Here is an 18,771-nt window from a genome sequence, read left to right on the forward strand (position 1 = left end):
TATATATATATATATATATATATATATATATATATATATATATATATTTATTTATTTATTTATTTACTGAAGTATAGTTAACATACAGTGTTATATGTTTCAGGAGTACAATATAATCATTCAACATTTCTATACATTATTCAGTGTTCATCATGTAAGCGTATTTTTAATCTCCTTCACCTATTTCACCCAGCCCCTGACCCACCTCTCCTCTGGTAACCATCAGTTTGTTCACTATAGTTAAGAGTCTGACTTTTGGTTTGTCTCTTTTTATCTTTGTTTATTTGTTTTGTTTCTTAAACTCCACAGATGAGTGAAGTCAAATGGTATTTGTCTTTTTCTGTCTGACTTCTTTCACATAGCATTATATCCTCTAGGTCCATCCACGTTGTAACAAATGGCAAAATCTCATTCTTTTTTATGGCTGAGTAATAGTCCATTGTGTATATATACAACATCCTCTTTATCTACTGATGGATATTTAGGTTGCTTCCATATTTTGGCTATTATAAATAGTGCTGCAATAAACACAGGGATCCATATATCTTTTTGAATTAGTGTTTATCTTTTTGGGGGCTAAGTACTCATTAGTGGAATTACTGGATCATATAGTAATTCCATTTTTAATTTTTCAAGGAAACTCCACACTATTTTGGCTGCAGCCTTAAGGCTTTCATTGTGTACACTCATGAAAGAAGTTGAAGAAGACACAAAAAGATGGAAAAAGATTCCATGCTCATGGATCGGAAGAATAAACATTGTTAAAGTGTCTATGCTACCCAGAGCAATCTATACCTTCAATGCCATCCCAATCAAAATTCCAATGACATTTTTAAAAGTACTGGAACAAACAATCCTAAAATTTGTATGGAATCAGAAAAGACCCTGAATCGCCAAGGAAATGTTGAAAAAGAAAAACAAAGCTGGGGGCATCACGTTGCCCGATTTCAAGCTATATTACAAAGCTGTGATCACCAAGACAGCATGGTACTGACACAAAAACAGACATATAGACCAATGGAACAGAATAGAGAACCCAGATATGGACCCTCAACTCTATGGTCAAATAATCTTTGACAAAGCAGGAAAAAACATGCAATGGAAAAAAGACAGTCTCTTCAATAAATGGTGCTGGGAAAATTGGACAGCCACATGCAGAAGAATGAAACTCGACCATTCTCTAACACCATTCACAAAGATAAACTCAAAGTGGATGAAAGACCTCAATGTGAGACAGGAATCCATCAAAATCCTAGAGGAGAACATAGGCAGTAACCTCTTTGACATCGGCCACAGCAACTTTTTTCAAGATACATCTCCAAAAGCTAGTGAAACAAAAGCAAAAATGAACTTTTGGGACTTCATCAAGATAAAAAGCTTCTGCACAGCAAAGGAAACAGTCAACAAAACAAAGAGGCAACTCACAGAATGGGAGAAGATATTGGCAAATGACACTACAGATAAAGGGCTGGTATCCAAGATCTATAAAGAACTTCTCAAACTCAACACCCAAAAAACAAATAATCAAGTCAAAAAGTAGGCAGAAGATATGAAAAGACACTTCTCTGAAGAAGACATACAGATGGGTAACAGACACATGAAAAAATGTTCATCATCATTAGCCATCAGGGAAATCCAAATCAAAACCACACTGAGGGGTGCCTGGGTGGCTCAGTCGTTGGGCGTCTGCTTTCGGCTCAGGTCCTGATCTCAGGGTCCTGGGATCGAGCCCCACATCGGGCTCCCTGCTCAGCGGGAAGCTTGCTTCTCCCTCTCCCACTCCCCTGCTTGTGTTCCCCTCTCACTATGTATATCTCTGTCAAATAAATAAAAAAATCTAAAAAAAAAAAAAAAAACCACACTGAGATACCACCTTACAACAGTTAGAATGGCAAAATGGATAGGGAAAGAAACAACAAATGTTGGAGAGGTTGTGGAGAAAGGGGAACCCTCCTACACTGTTGGTAGGAATGCAAGTTGGTACAGCCACTTTGGAAAACAGTGTGGAGGTTCCTCAAAAATTTAAAAATAGAGCTACCCTATGACCCAGCAATTGCACTGCTGGGTATTTACCCCAAAGACACAGATGTAGTGAAAAGAAGGGCCATATGCACCCCAATGTTCATAGCAGCAATGCCCGCAATAGCCCAACTGTGGAAAGAGCTGAAATGCCCTTCAACAGATGAATGGATAAAGAAGATGTGGTCCATATACACAATGGAATATTACTCAGCCATCAGAAAGGATGAATACCTGACTTTTACATCAACATGGATGGGACTGGAGGAAATTATGCTAAGTGAAATAAGTCAAGCAGAGAAAGTCAATTATCATATGGTTTCACTTATTTGTGGAACATAAGGAATAGCATGGAGGACACTAGGAGAAGGAAGGGGAAAATGGGGGGTGGGAATTGGAGGGAGAGATGAACCATGAGAGACTATGGACCTGAGAAACAAACAGGGTTTTAGAGGGGAGGGGGGAGGGGGGATTGGTTAGCCCGGTGATGGGTATTAAAGAGGGCACGTACTGCATGGAGCACTGGGTGTTATACGAAAACAATGGATCGTGGATCACTACATCAAAAACTAATGATGTAATGTATGGGGATTAACATAAGAATAAAAAAAATATATAAAAAAATTTTTTAAAAAATGGAAAAAAAAAACTAATGATGTATTGTATGGTGACTAACATAACATAATAAAATAAAAAAAAAAGGCTTTCATTTTGTCTTGTCTGTGACAAGTTCTAGACAATTGTTTATATATTTCTAATCCTTTAGATTATTTTCAAAGTAAAATTTTCATATGAATTTTTAAAATTATATGGTGCAAAGAGCTCTGATGTTGTTCACAGCATTTCTCAATCCCATCTTCCTCATACTTAGCTGTCTTTCTGGATAGCAACCATTTTTAAATGCTTATGTGTTTTTCTTATTCTGATGATTATTTCCACACACCTAAATAATATCCATATGTCATCACTGTTTTACATTTTGTTTTCCCTCGATTTTCTAATTTCTTCTTTTGTCTTTACTTACATTAAATGCTTCTTTAAAGACTCATTTTTTTCTCACCCTCTTAATTCTATGGTTTTGTCTATGTGCTATATTCCAAATCTCACTACACCGCACAGCAAAATGGCCTTCCTAGAGTTCTTTCTTCTGAGCAAAGCTATATTGTTTGTTTGTTGAGGTTTTCTGCATAGACCTCATCTGAGGAAATCACATTACTACTTTCTAAGTTGTATTAGCTCCTTCTAGGATTTTGTTTCTTGGTTTACTCCCTCATTTTGCTGTAGTATATTCTCAATGATTTTCCCAAGACAGCATTAATGCAGGTAGACTATTCAATTCCTTGTATTTGTGGCTGCTTCATTACTGCTCACTTGATTCACATATTGACTGAAATGCCGAGTTGAAAATATGAAATAAAAATAGTTTTTACCCAGAACTTTGAAGGCTTTATCTTGATGTTTTATAACATGTACAAATGCTCATTTAAAAGCCTAAAGCCAGTCTGATCTCATTTTGTATTTTCCTTTTTCTTTCAAAATCTTTCAGGATCTTCTCTTAATTCTTAATATTAGGCAGTTTTACAACAATGGCTCTAGACATAGTTCTCTATTAGTTCAATCTCTGTTGAATTCAATCAGCTCATTCACTTTGAAAACACTTGTTTTTATCCATTTCTGAAAATTCTCTCATCCCCTTCACCTACTTCTCTATTATTTCCTCTTTTCATCTTCTAGAACTTGTAGGAATTTTTAATTTGCTGATATCTCCTTTTCTGTTGTTGTTTAGTTACAGTTTATACCTCTTTTGTCATTTGGTATTAATTTAATGGACTTGGCAAAGGGGTGGAAATAAACACTATTAAACTATTTTAAAATTTTAAATATTTATATACCAACATTTAGAACTTTAATTCATCTGAAATTTGTTTATATTTATGTTGTGAAATAGGAGATCAAATTTATGTTATTTGCCAAAAGATTATTGACTGATTATTGACCATTAGTCTGAAGTAGCTGTTTCCTCTACCTGAACACTCCTCCCTCCACTCCATATTCAGCTCACATCTCAATTCCTTAGCAAGTCTTTACTGACCATCCATTCCATATGGCCTCTCTCATTATTTTCTGTTTCATCGTCTTGGCTATTTTCTTCTGAGAATATAGAACAATCTCTAGTTATCTTTATTACTTACATTTTTTGTTTGTTTGTTTGTTGTGTGTTTCTTCTATCATAACATAAACTCCTTGGCTATAGAGACTTTATTGGTATTTTCCTCTACTGCATCCAGAGTTTTAGGTAACTGTTTTTTACTGCATATATACAACTAAATGAATACAAGAATATGTGTTTTGTAAGTTTATGTGTGTCTATATAAATAAATATATGTCTATATAAATATTATATATTAATGTACATATATATGCACATATACTTACATATATATGCATATATACTTAATACATAATATGTTATATATATGAAATAAAATCTTGGGGAACAAGTACTTTTTTTGTCTTGTCTTGACAATCTGCTTATTTTGCTCTTCCATCAAAATTTTGAAGTTTTTTGCTTAGTTTATTCTTAGATCTTAAAAACTTGCTTTTATTGTTGTTTGGGAGAATTAAACATAGTTTTGCCGAAAGGCTTATGCATGCAGCTGTTAGCGTAATGATATATTTGCATACAGCTACAGATTTAAGTTTATAATTTTAAACTTAATTATTGTAAGTGCCTAAATAACAACATTAAGCTTCTCAGATTAAAAAATGATTCATCAAAAATGTTTACATGGCATAAGAACATTAACTATTAACTTCAGGAAACATCTTTGTTATAGTTTTCACCTATCTTTTTAAGGAAGATATTTTTAGTCTGAGAGGAAATATGAAGTTTCTTCCAAAGACTCAATGTGTTCTACTTCCCAAAGAGACAGTGATATTCTAAATCAAATAAAGGGTACTTCTACTACTCTCTGGAGCTACACTAAAGTTGAAAGAGTTGAACACTGACTTCGTCAGATAGCATCATTGGGAAAATATATCCTTACTTGAACTACTCTCTTGAAGATCTAACTTCTATGAAAATAAAATGATGATAATAATAATAATTATATGATTTACTGTAATTATGTTGAGTTCCATATCAACCTATTTTAATTATCACACAGGATTTTCTTGGTTTAAAAATATATATTATTTATCCCTCTAGTGACATATTTCAAGTACTATTTGTTCATTTATTCCAAAATATTTACTTAATGTCTCCTATTTGCCAATCAACATTCCAAGTATTGGGAATACAGCAGTAAACAGCAAAATCCTTGCTCTTATGAAGTTATATTTTCTAGAGATATTTTTCTAGAGAAAAATTTTTCTAGAGAAAAATATCAAAATAAAGTAAAATAAATAATATTTTAGATAATAATAAGTTTTTTGGAGAAAAGAAAGGCAGAAAGAAAAGAGAGAAAATGTGACACGGAAGACATTTTTAGCTAAGTAATTCAATTAGACCTTTTGAGAAAATGTCATTTGAGTGAGGGCTTGAAGATGATGAGGGAGCAATTAATGTGACTATCCACAGAAGATTATTCTAGGCAGAAGGAATAGCCAGGATGAAAGCCCTTAGAAGCCAGAATGCTTATTAAAGTTTTTGAAGAAACCATCCAGTAAAATATCATTGCAAATTTTTGTTTCTCAATACAGAGAACATATCATAGTAGATAAATTTCTCTTAGATATTTCAAAACATCTTCTAATTCAACAGGTCCAAAATTGAGCACATTATTATAGCTCTCAAACCTAGTTCCCTTTTTCACTCTGTCTTGTATCAGTGAATGATATGTCCATAAATATAGTTGTTCAAGTCAGAAAGTTGAATCAATATATGACTTATCTATTACTTATCTTAAAATTTAGTGGCTTAAAACAACAATAAATATTTATTAGCCTCAAAGTTTTCATGGGTCAGAAATTTAGGAACAGCTTAAGTTGAATCTTTCATTGAGTTACTGTCAAGATGTGAGCCATGGCTGCAGTCGTATGAAGGCTTGACTGGGGTAGAGAATCTGATTTCAAAGTGGCTCAGTCAAATGACTGACAATTTGGTGAATTCTCTTGATGGAAGCCCTCAATTTCTTCCATGTAGCTACTTGAGTGCCTGGGAGAAGTGAGTGATCCAAAAGAAAGCTAGATAGAAGCAGCAATGTCTTTTATGAACTTACTACAGAATTCATGTGCCATCATCAAGTCACTTTGTATAATGAATATTCAACAGGAGAAAAATTGGGCTCTACCCTTGGAAGGGAGATATGCCAAAAAAATTGAATAAGTATTTTTTAAATCTTCAGAGTTATGCTTGAGATGTTCCTCTTATTCACATTCAGTACCAAACCATTACTAAATTCTGTCAATTTTGTGGATATCTCTTAGATTCTTCTACTTTTCTCCAACCCCACTGCTGTTTAAATTACTCAAACTATCCTCAGCTCTCATCTTGACCACTGGAATTGTTTCCAAATGGGACTTTGGACAAAAGTCCATGTATGATCTATAAAGCAGTGCATAATCTGGTACCTACAACTCTCCAGTCTCACTTGATATTAATATTAACACTCTGGCTCTATTCCAGACACACTAATATTCTTTTAGTCTCTGGTACTTTCCATGACACCACAAGTTATGAGATATTTTCTCTTGTATCTACCCATTCAGTTTGTTCCTGTCAGTAATTCTGGACTACCACTTCAGCAGCCCCTCCTCTTAGAAATTTTCACTGACTTTTACAGAAATTGATAGAATCCTTTTGAAGCATTTAGAATTTGGCTAGAATGCCAAAACTGAAACTGAACTACTGAACAGAAAATGATATATATCCAAAATTGCTTTAACTAGTCACTCAATAGTTGAGTTCTGAAAGACTTAATGTTCTGAATGAGAAGTTATTTAATTATTTAAGCAACAAACTAGTGTGTCAGTTAAGTCCCTTACAACTATACATTGGCAATGTTGACTTGGAACCTCTCTAGCTAAAGTGGTTTCAACCATAAGTTGAATCCATGAACTAAGATGGGTCAATCAGATCTTTTTCTTTTATGTTGCTCAGTCTTTCCTAAAGCTTGCCTAACTTTTTCTACACTTAAGTATCATGGAATACTATTATATCCATCCGGAACCCTTTTATATAAATTAGCTTGAGTGAATTTCTCTTTATTTCACTTAAATATCCTGGACCAAAGAAGTCACGGTATCAAATGCAAAATCCAAATATTAGCATAAGGAGCTGGCATTTTTCAAAACATATATATAGATTGTGTCATTTCTTTTACTAAACTTATCTATGAAAAATACGTGCCACTTCAAGTCTCCATTTTAATACTGGTAAAACGATATCTGTTTTGCTCAAGGCAAAACAACTAGTTAATGACAAAACTGGAAAAAAAATATAAGCCTCCTGGCTGTCCATCTGGAACTTCAACCATTGTACTATGATGACTTCCATTTAATTATCTTGTGCACTGAACACATAACAGAAACTATTAAGTATATTCTAAGTAATTTCCAATGTATCTGAAACACTTAGTTTTCTTTAAAATAAATAAGTCATTAATAAGCTACAAATCAGCGAATTAATTAGCTGTGTTATGGCTTTTTCATTCTTTCAGTTGAAATAAGCTAATGCCAAAACTATAAAGAAGTACAGTATTAAACATGAGGATAGTTTATATAGAAGTTAGAAGTCTTCATAGAAGTTATAACAATTATCATAAATTTTGAGCACAATACTCTACAAGTATTTAGTAAAAATAAATGATTTTATGACAAAAAAATAAACTTGTAGATAAAAAAAGATTGTATAAAGATTAGAGTTAAGAAATTTCAGGGGCGCCTGGATGGCTCAGTCAGTTAAGCGGCTGCCTTCAGCTTAGGTCATGATCTTAGGGTCCTGGGATTGAGCCCTGCATTGGACTCCCTGCTCAACAAAGAGTCTGCTTCTTCCTCTGCTTCTCCCTCATGCTTGCTCTCTCTCTCTCAAATAAATAAAATCTAAAAAAAAAAAAGAAATTTCAAATGACTGCACTATCTAATCCTGTTTCTATTTTTACTATTAAATGGAGTCCTCCTTCTTCATCCTATCCCTTGTCCAGAACCCTGTATTAACCTTTTATATTACAAACACACAAACAATATGTAATTATCACTAACAACCAGCAAGCATTGAACGTAGACAGCATAGACCCTAAAAAGCACTAATTTATGTAAGCGCTGAATGTAGACACCATTGCAATATCTCCATGACATTCTAACTTACAACTTTACAGTTCTACTATTAAATGACAATTTTCATGATTTGATGATTTAAGTTTCTCTTGCAGATTTCTGTATCTTGATTTTTTCCTATTTCTAAATACTTGTTCTAAGATTGTCCTTGGTTATTTATTAGCAGCACTCCTAACTTGGATAGAAGGACAGAAGGAGAGAAAGTCGGACTTTCACTTGTGTTAAACATATACTCTAAGCATGATTACTGCTAGACTTGGAGGGTCATAGTCTGTTGTTTGACCTCTACATCATTATATTTAGTTAATTTGTTTCAAAAATATTTCTTCAGTTGTTACTCTGGATGTTCTGGATTTCTTCTGGGTCTATTAAAACAATTGGAAGAGTCATGATTGGCTTACATAGTAGATCTTACAAAGTAGGAGATAGACATTGATTGATTAATTATATTAAAATGACAATTGCAATTGTGATAAGTGCTACCAATGAGGAGCACAAATGTGGGAAATACTTTAGCAGTGTTTTACAAAATCAGAGAGAATAGTTAAGATTTCTTGAGAAAATGATACTTAAACCTAGATCATAAAGATAAGTATAAATTAATTAGATGTAGAGAGGACCAATGAGCATTCCAGGCAAAGGTAATGGCTAGTGGTAGGTTATATCAGAGGCGTTGAAGAGAACATGGTGAGAAGTCATAGGATTACAGATCTAAATTATAAGGTAGGGCCAAGTGGATTGATATAATATGTGAAATAAAAAGAAGAGTCAGGGTTATAAAAGATTTTTATCCCAAGAAATGGAAAGATGGAGGTGCCATTAACCAAGTTTGAAAACAATGAAAAACAAAAACAAAAACAAGTATGTGTAGAAACAGAATGAGTTTATGTTTGCTCTTATTAGAGAGCTGGGTTGCCAGCAATCTGTGATTATTTTATTCTAGTTTCAGAAATTGAGATGATTCTAAGCTATGCCTAGTCTCCTGCTAGCCCTCTACATTTCTGGTTCATTCTTACGTAAAAGTCTTTGAGATCTTAAAGCCACTCATAGGAGCTCACCCTTTGGATGAGTCCTTGAATACAGTTTCTGTCCCCCTAAATCCATAAAGCTTTCAAACTTGTACACAGATTGTAAACTACTCAATTACTACTCATCCCACCCCACCCGACCCCCAAGAGAAATGCAGCTCTAAATACTTGGCTCCCTTCTATGAATTTTCTTTCTCTTAGGTCACAGCCATATTATTTTCCATTGTGTTTTCAGCTCTTCAATGCACAGATTCATTTTAAACTTGTCTAGTTGTTTTCAGTGTAAAGTTCCATTTGTTTACAATATTGGTTTATACATTAATGTTTAAGTGGCTTGGCAGTAAACCTCTCTATACCTTAGTTTCTTCACCTGTAATACATAGGTTATAATATCTAACTAGCAACATTGTTATGAGAATTAAATGATATCATGTATATGTGCCTGAGAGATCAGGAAGCAGCTATAATATTTATCATATTTATTATAAATTAAAACAGGCTAGGCCCCATCAAACTGCAGATATGAGTTCAGACATGAGATCACTTTAAAATGATAATCATCTTTGACTGGCATATTGCTCACAGTAGCAAGAATCAAGATCCTAGTGCCTTGCAAATTTTTAGTTATTTTTCTGAGTCTCCAGAGGTATTCTAGATTAGTTCTTTTTATATTCCTCCACTATGGTCTCCTTTTTCAATAATTCATATCATCAAACTATCAACTTAAAGCCTCCTTCACTGCATGTGTCTTCATGGCAAAAAATGGTTCCTTTTCTAAGGCAGAATGCTTTCATGTGAAATATTCAAAATTTCCCATACTCCTAGATATCCCAGTTTCTCTTTAGTTCTCTTAATGAGACTGAAGCCATAAAGAAATGGGAAGAATGCGCATCTCTTCCATTCTGTGTTTTGTTTTTCGAACAAATATCAATTGCTTATATTTCTAAAACTCACAAAGTTCCAAATAATAACTGTGAACATTTTTTTTCCACAAAGAATTACAGCCCTACGAGACTGGTTGTGGAGCTATAAACTACATGGTAAACTGTGTTTCTCCGTCATACCCAAACCTTCTCTACCTCAGGAATCTGGGCACTGATTTATTTTCTACAAGTCACCCTTCCTTCTGTGCAAATCAATTCATGAAAATAGATGCATTGAGATTTGTGGCCCCATGTGCCAAGACTTGTCTCTAACCCTCTTTATGTTGCCCAGCTACATCTTTCATATGTTCTCTCAATTTTAAGGTGCATTTAGCAGAGGTAAATAGGTATTAACAATTATTCTAAATTCATCTTAGAAGCATCCATATTTAATGGTTATTTCTGTCCTCAAAAAGTGGATGTATTTTATTTTCTTGTCTCAGTGAGGAGGACAAAGGGGAAAGAAGAGGAAGGAAAGGTACATCTTTTTTATGAATTTTTGTTTTTTATTTTTTAGAGAGAGAAAGAGAGAGAGGGCACGAGCAGGGTGGGGAGGGGCAGAGGGAGAGGTGAGAGAGAATCCTAAACAGACTCCGTGCCCATGACAGAGCCTAGAGGATAACCTGACCCGAAACCAAGAGTCAATGCTTAACTGACTGAGCCTCCCAGGTGCCCCAAATTTTGATTTTTTATTTCAATTTTTTTTAAAGATTTTATTTATTTATTTGAGAGAGAGAGCACATGAGAGGGGGGAGGGTCAGAGGGAGAAGCAGACTCCCTGCTGAGCAGGGAGCCCGATGCGGGACTCGATCCAGGGACTCCAGGATCATGACCTGAGCCAAAGGCAGTCGCTTAACCAACTGAGCCACCCAGGTGCCCTTTTTTATTTCAATTTTTAAGAAAAGTTTCTTCCAGTATCTCAGAAATTGAAGTCTCTGAACTTTCAAGTAGCATGTCTTTCTACAAATAAGAAGATATATATATTTAACTGAAACAAATGTTCATTGATGGGAATGTATATGAGTCCGCACAAGTTTCCAAGAAGAGTTAATAGTAAATAGTTAAGAGTAGTTAAGAATAAGTAAGAGTAAATAGTAAATAGTAAAATTAATAAATACAGTACTTGATGCAGTAGAGAACAGAAGAGCCAAGTGTGGAGGCAGATGAATTAACAGATTTGAGACGTTCATAAATAAAAGACTTCTAAAAAATTCAAATCTGTTTGTTTCAGAAGTACTGATCACGAGTAATTTGCTAAGAACCTTAGTAACTTGCTATAAATACGATAGTTTTATTGATACTCAATATGTTTGTACAGATGATGATGTTGACTATTTAAAAATTAGAGGAAGATTCCAGATTGGTCATATGGAGCTTTATTACTATGAACTTTCTTCAGTGACTCTCTTTAATACTTCTCTTAAGACAGTCTATTAATGTTCACATGGTGCAAGTCTCAGATATTACTGTACTATGAAGAAAGTTCCAGGATTAATATGCCAGAGCAGAGGGGCGCCTGGATGGCTCAGTTGGTTAAGCAGCTGACTCTTGATTTCTGCTCAGGTCATGATCTCAGGGTCCTGGGATGGAGCCCGGCCTTGCACTCCATTCTCAGTGGGGAGTCTGTTTGAGGATTCTCTGTCTTCCTCTCCCTCTGTTCCTCTCTCTGCTCGTGCTCTCTCTCTCTTTCTAAAATAAATAAATAAATCTTAAAAACAAAAAATGCTAGAGCAGGAATTGTAGGTGATAGGAAGTCTTCCTATATGCATAGCCTCTAATCTTTTCAGAAAAGGAAGGGATAGACGATGTAGAGATGCTTTTCAGCCAATTACTCCATGTTGACAATAATTCCTTCTGAGTCAAAATTGTGAATCTTTAGAAATAAAATCAACTGTCTCTTAAGTGGTTGAATGGTTCTTGTGTCATTGAAAGGAACATAACTAGTAAAGAAAATTGGAATATTTCTTGGCTCAGAATTTTCTCATTTTTTTTATAGACATCATTCTGCAAAGCTTGGTTGTGAACCGTTACAAAACATGAAGATTTTGCTTTCAGTAGTAGGAAGAAGGGAGCCAGCCAGCCAATCATCTTCTTCACTATAACCTCACTTCCCAGGTCATGCTCACTGATACTTCCCAGGGATTCTCTGTAGATTTCAGATGGGCCCAGACAGAGTAATCTACTAAAATGTGAATACTTTAAAGATTCAAATTTGTGTTCTACATACTTCAGCTTCTTAGCATAGTGCTTTGCACCTAATAAATTATGAGAACTCAAAATTCATTGTTTCAACATTTAGCAGATATTTAAGTGCATTTTGACATGAGAAAGGATATTTTTATATAATAAAAATGCACTATAATTTTATTGTTAGTGAACTTCTCTCAGTTTTACAAATCTCTATAAATCCTCTCCTCCATAAAAGCAGGGAGAAAACTATCAAAAAATGTGACAACCAACTTTTTCAGAACTCTGGCAATTAATCAGAGATTTGCAGTAATACATGAAGTAATTTAATCAAGAAAGACAGCTAAATATTGGTAAGAACAATGGGATTTGTGGCTATTACTTGTCCTATTCTTGTCCTCCTTATTAGCCCCATGGTAGCATTATAAACCAATGGCCTGCAATTGCAGGAAAAAACAATAATCTGGAAGTTACCAGAGTGGGCAGAAAGGAGTTTGAATTCCTTTAAAGCCTCGTTGTTGGAGAATTGTCATTATTTGACCTGTCTGGAGGTTCTCTGGAAGACTCCACTTACAAGACTGCTTTAGACCTAACTTGGAGCTCACTCAGTATGAGAAGTCTTTTCCCTAGTGAGGTTCATTAAAAGCATTTAGAGGCAATGTTTTAACTTCATGGGTGTCCGATGCAGTGAGTAACAGTGGGGGCAAACAACAGACTAAACAAAAAGCTTAAGAGGAAAATCAATGGAATGGTATGTCTATAGGGGTTTGGAAAAGCCCACATATTTCTGGGTATCTAGAAAACTACACATATGTATGGGGCTGTGAGCATGCCCAGGATTATGGGCCTAATTGCATCCTTTCAAAATTCATATGTTGAAATCCTAACTCCCAATACCTAAGGAAGTGACTTTATTTGGAGATAATTAAGATAAAATGAGGTCATATGGGTTGGTCCTACTCTGTGATGTGTCCTTCTAAGAAGAAGAGATTAAGACACAGACACAGGGAGAGGAAGAAACAGAGAGGAGATGACTATCTGCAAGCCATGGAGGGAGGCCATCAGAGATTAACTCTGCCAACAACCTGATCTTGGACCTCTAGAATTGTGAGAAAATTAATTTCTATTGTTTAAGCCACTCAGTCTGTGGTACTGTTAAGACAGCCCTACCAAACTAATACACATAGAGTTGTGTGCATGCTCAGAAAAGACCTGAGAAGACCTTAAGCTCTGAACACTAGCTGGCCTTGAAGCCCTGTGCAAATGGCAAGTAAAGGCAGAGGCAGAGTTGTCAATTGCCTGACTCAGTGTTGAAGGTGTGACCCCCACAAACACAAAGCCTCCAGAAAATCCTGGGAGATTTATTGGTTTTAGAAATTTAAGAAAATCCCTGTCCAATTATTAGGTAATTTCTAAGCCACCCAGACAGGTAGTTCCATGGCCATACACAATAAAGGATGTAGACTTTACAGAATTAGTTTAGAAAAGCCAATTAAAAACAAAAACAAAAACAAAAAACACCAGACAGCAACAACAACAAACCTTAGGAAGGAGGGAGAATATGATGTACAGAATTGCCATACTATATTATTTAAAATGTCCATTCTCAGTAAAAATATGAGACATTCAAAGGAAAAAAAGTATGATTCATACATAGGGGAAAAAAGGACAATCAATAGAATCTTCCCTGAGAAAGCAAAGAGAGTGGAACTACTGGACAAAGACTTTAAACCAGTTCTTTTCTTTTTTTTTTAAAGATTTTATTTTTTATTTATTTGTCAGAGAGAGAGAAAGAACACTAGCAGGGGGAGTGGCAGGCAGAGGGAGAAGCAGGCTCCCCACTGAGCAAGGAGCCCAATGCAGGACTCGATCCCAGGACCCCGGGATCATGACCTGAGCTGAAGGCAGACGCTTAACCAACTGAGCCACCCAGGCGCCCCTAAACCAGTTATTTTCTTTTAAGATTTTACTTATTTATTTTAGAGACAGAGATCTGGGGCAGGAGCAGAGGGAGAGGGGCAAGCAGAGTCCATGCTGAGCGTGGAGCCCAGCTCAGGGCTCAATCCCATGATCCTGAGATCATGACCTGAGCCAAAATAAAGAGTTGGACACAGCCAACTGAGCCACCCAGGTGCCCCAAAAGAGCAATTCTGGAGTTGAAAAGTGGAATCACTCAATGAAAAACTCCCTGGAAGGCCAGTGCTAGTTTTCTATGACTACCATAACAAAGCACCACAGTTTAAATCTGCCACAGTTTTAGAGGCTAGAAGTCTGAAGTCAGTTCACTGGGCCCAAAACAAGGTGTGAGCAGGACCATGCACCCTCCAGAGGCTCTAGGGGAGAATCTGTTCCTTCCTTTCCCTGCATCTCCTGACTTCTGGTATTACTTGGCTGTGCACATCACTCTAATCTCTGCCTCTCTGGTCACAGTGATTTCCCTCTCTGTCTGTGGTCAAATATACCTCTGCCTCTCTTTTATAAGGAGATTTGTCATTGCATGTAGGGCTGACTTGGATAATCTGGAATAATCCCCCCCACGCAGTGCAAAATGTGAGGGATTGTCAGTTTAGCATACATAATATTCTCTTGTTTTTTTTAAGAAGTGAAGGACAGGGCATTACTGGTTCAGATCCAGTTAAGTTGGTTTATTCGTTGTTAGGAGGATGTAGAAGTTTATTTTATGATCATTGAAAGGAAGGATTTTGTAAAAGAAATGCAAAGAATGGGTTAGAAGCAGCAATCTGTAGTTATGAGGGCTCTGACAATCCTTTCTGCCCTATGTTCTTGGGCTATGGAAAATGGGCAAATGCTGCTTAAGAGGACAGGTGAAAGTTACTTAAAACCAGATGGTAGAGAATGTTCTAAAGTCATTGAGAACATGGTGGTTTCTTAATGATATTATTATTATTGTTTATTATTATTATTATATTATTATTATTACATTAGAATAAACTTTCCAGAGATCATGGCGGCATGGAGTTCAACTGACCAGTAATAATCAGAGGTAAAGGGTCACAACGTAATATAGAGCCAAAAGAATAGAGGGAGGAGAAACTTATGGTTCCGTAGTGAGCATGAAAGACAGAGAGAGTGAGCCACTGGCCTGATAAGTGGCTTAGAATGTCTAGAACGAGCTAGGATCTTTAGAACTGCACAATAGTTAATGGACGCTGTTAGCTGTGATCCTCCACTTGCAGAAACATCACTCGCACACTATGATTGATATTGGATTTTAAAATTGTGCCTCTGTGTGTGGTAGATAATTCAACAGTGATGGCTGTTAAGACCCATTTTCACTACCTAACCTCACTCCTAACTTGGATAGGATAACTTGGATAAATTTCAGCAGGAGGAATTTGATACTGCTGACATCAAGCTGTGACCACAAAGGTTCAGGTCCTGGCAATGCTCTGAGTTGAATGACAGAGCTGGGAGGCTATGATGACTGACCATCTCCAGGAAATATCAGCTTGAATATATCAGTTTCAAACACATGTGTGCTCTGGAAGTCTGTTTCACTTACCTGAGCAAAGCTTTATGGATGAAAAGAATTATTTGATCTTAGCAAGCGGGCCCCGGCCCTCTGTAGACCAGCCTAGGTAAATGAGGAACTGGACGGGGTGTCGTGACACGTGTGGGCTTCTAGCATGAGCAGCTGCATAAAACAGAACACGTCTGAATGAAAAAACAGTGCAGTAACTCTCTACTTTTTCTGGACACACATTCTTTTTTTTTTTTTTTTAGATTATTTAATTATTTATTTGACAGAGAGAGACACAGCGAGAGAGGGAACACAAGCAGAGGAAGTGAGAGAGGGAGAAGCAGGATTCCCGTGGAGCAGGAAGCCTGATGCGGGGCTCGATCCCAGGACCCTGGGATCATGACCTGAGCTGAAGGCAGACACTTAATGACTGAGCCACCCAGGCGCCCCCCTGGACACACATTCTTATTGTGTAATAGCCAGCTGCACTCACCACATTGATGGTAATTTCTCAATCTTAATGCACACATTTTCGATCTGACCAAAAGGTTCTATAGATGAATGACACAAGGTGAAAGCAGAATGAGTTTACCCGGGTATGCTATTAATAGAGGAAGCATCTAATTGAAGAAAAGAACATTACTGCTTAATCTGTAGGACAGAAGTTTTATTACCATTGGAAAGAATTCACAAAACTTGAAAGGTGATGCTTTTCCCTCAATAAAAGCAATAAGAATTACATTCCACAGCTGAACTTTCATTTTGTTTTTCTTAAGCCTGAATCACTAAAGACACTTTTAACTAAAAATTGCAATTAAAAGTCAAGTTTGGGTAAATACAAATTTTGAAAGCCTACTAATTTGGAAATGGCTTTGTTTCCAGACTTAACACAAAATGTCACCTCTGACCTTTGGGCTGAATACATATGAAACTTTATAAATACTGACTGTAGATCTATAAAGACCTATCTGTCATTATGATAACATTCACTGTATAGTATAGAAAGTTTATCTTTTTAAACGTATTTTTGCTTACCATTTTTATTCTCTATTTATAGGGACAATTATTAGGAAGACTTTTTGTTGTCATTTTTTTGTAAAATCTGAATGTTCTTCTCATTTGTAGCTTGGTTGCAACAAAGGAAACAGACAGCGCAAGATCTCGAAGTGCTCCAATGTCACCTTCTGACTTTCTGGATAAATTAATGGGGAGGACATCAGGGTACGATGCAAGAATCAGACCCAATTTTAAAGGTAATTGTTCTGATTACTATTATATATGAAATGTGTTTTGAATATGCTTAAACAAGATAAATTTTCAGATTGATTCCACCAAAAATTCTAAAGCTTATTTCCAGTACTCTTCCAAGTACTGTACTATTCAAAGATATGTCTTGAAAGAAAAAAAATTATTCTCATGTTAATAGTTCTCAGAATTTGTCTTCTTTGGACCAATAGTATTTCTTTGTCTTTCTTTTTATACTTATTGTCATGATGATCTATTTTAGGAAATTACGTAATTTCCTAAAATGAATATATATTCACTGTATATATGAATATATAAATATTTTATTTTATTTTTATATTGCCCATAAATATATTTTTAATATATATTAAAATATATATAATATCCTATATATATTATATATATATATAATATCCTACAATATATTCCTAAAATGTATTCCTACTCACTGGAATGGAAGCTTCTTTAGAGCTGGCAATAAACCCTATTTTAAATCCCCCACAGCAAGACTCTCTATATTGTGGAGAATAAAACAGCTGTTGAATTTATGTACAGGGAAAAGAGTCTGAATAACTAAAAGCTACTGATAACATTTAAAAAATCATTCCATCTACCAAATATTTTGCCTAAATTTATAGGAAAGAGTGTAATTGTCAATTCAAGAATACTCTTTTTTTGTTCTTCTGTTTAATATAGTGTTAAGCAACATATTTATACATCGTAAGTAAGTAGATTATCCAAAACCACAATAAGTCCCGGGGTAAAAGATTAGAAAGTTACTTTCATGCCCGTAATTATTTAATATCTCTTGAAAATTATTCTATTTCAATAAAGAAAATAATCCAAATTATAAGAATGCCTACCTTTTCCACGAGATTCAGTTAAGCTATTTTCATTCTTAAAGGTAAAAGGAAATACAATGTAGTCTACAATAATTATTTTTTTCCTGAATTTGTTCTTATGGGAAGAACAGAAAAAGAATTGCTTAGCAGTGGTTTAAGAATTATTTAGAGAGGACTAATAAAAACCAAGAATGGGTAGCAGGAGAAAAAAAATAAGAGCGAAATTTGTTGATAATTTAGAAGTAAAAAATTATGAATTGCTTCAATTTCAAAATTATTTTGACATGTAGACTGCTTTTCTTGATTTGTTTTTAAGCATTTTGACTATTATATTTTTATTTTATTTTTATATTTTTTGGCCACAAATATATATATATTTTAAGATCTATTTAGAAGAAAAGAGAGAGCATGAGTAGGGGAGGGGCAGAGGGAGAGGGAGAGAGAGAGAAGCCTAAGCAGGCTCCACACGCAGTGCAGTGCTCACCTGAGGTGGGGCTCCATCTCATGACCCTGAGATCATGACCTGAACCGAAATCAAGAGTTGGACGCTTAACCGACTGAGCCACCCAGGTGCCCTGACCATAAATATTTTTAACTGCATAAGAGGAAAACACTAAATGTAAGCTGTGAGAAAATAGTGCAGCTTAAGAGATTCATACACAAGTGAAACGAGATTTCAGCATTATGAGGATCTTCTACAAATTGAGGAAGAGCAGTATCCCCGACATTAGGTTGAAAACTAACTTTGAACTGATCTTGAAAAATATTCA

At 35.4% G+C, this 18,771-nt stretch overlaps 1 protein-coding gene across 2 annotated transcripts in view; it reads left to right on the forward strand.

The window, feature by feature from the left end:
- GLRA3 (glycine receptor alpha 3) overlaps nucleotides 1-18,771 on the forward strand; it is a 183,348-nt gene that overhangs the window by 19,709 nt on the left and 144,868 nt on the right. For both annotated transcript variants that reach the window (XM_021698908.1, XM_021698909.1), the window contains exon 2: nucleotides 17,040-17,167. In XM_021698908.1, the coding sequence (XP_021554583.1) occupies nucleotides 17,040-17,167 (128 nt within the window). The remainder of the gene's footprint in view (nucleotides 1-17,039; nucleotides 17,168-18,771) is intronic.

The sequence above is a fragment of the Neomonachus schauinslandi genome, chromosome 2 (genome assembly GCF_002201575.2).
Source record: "Neomonachus schauinslandi chromosome 2, ASM220157v2, whole genome shotgun sequence".
Lineage (NCBI taxonomy): Eukaryota > Metazoa > Chordata > Mammalia > Carnivora > Phocidae > Neomonachus > Neomonachus schauinslandi.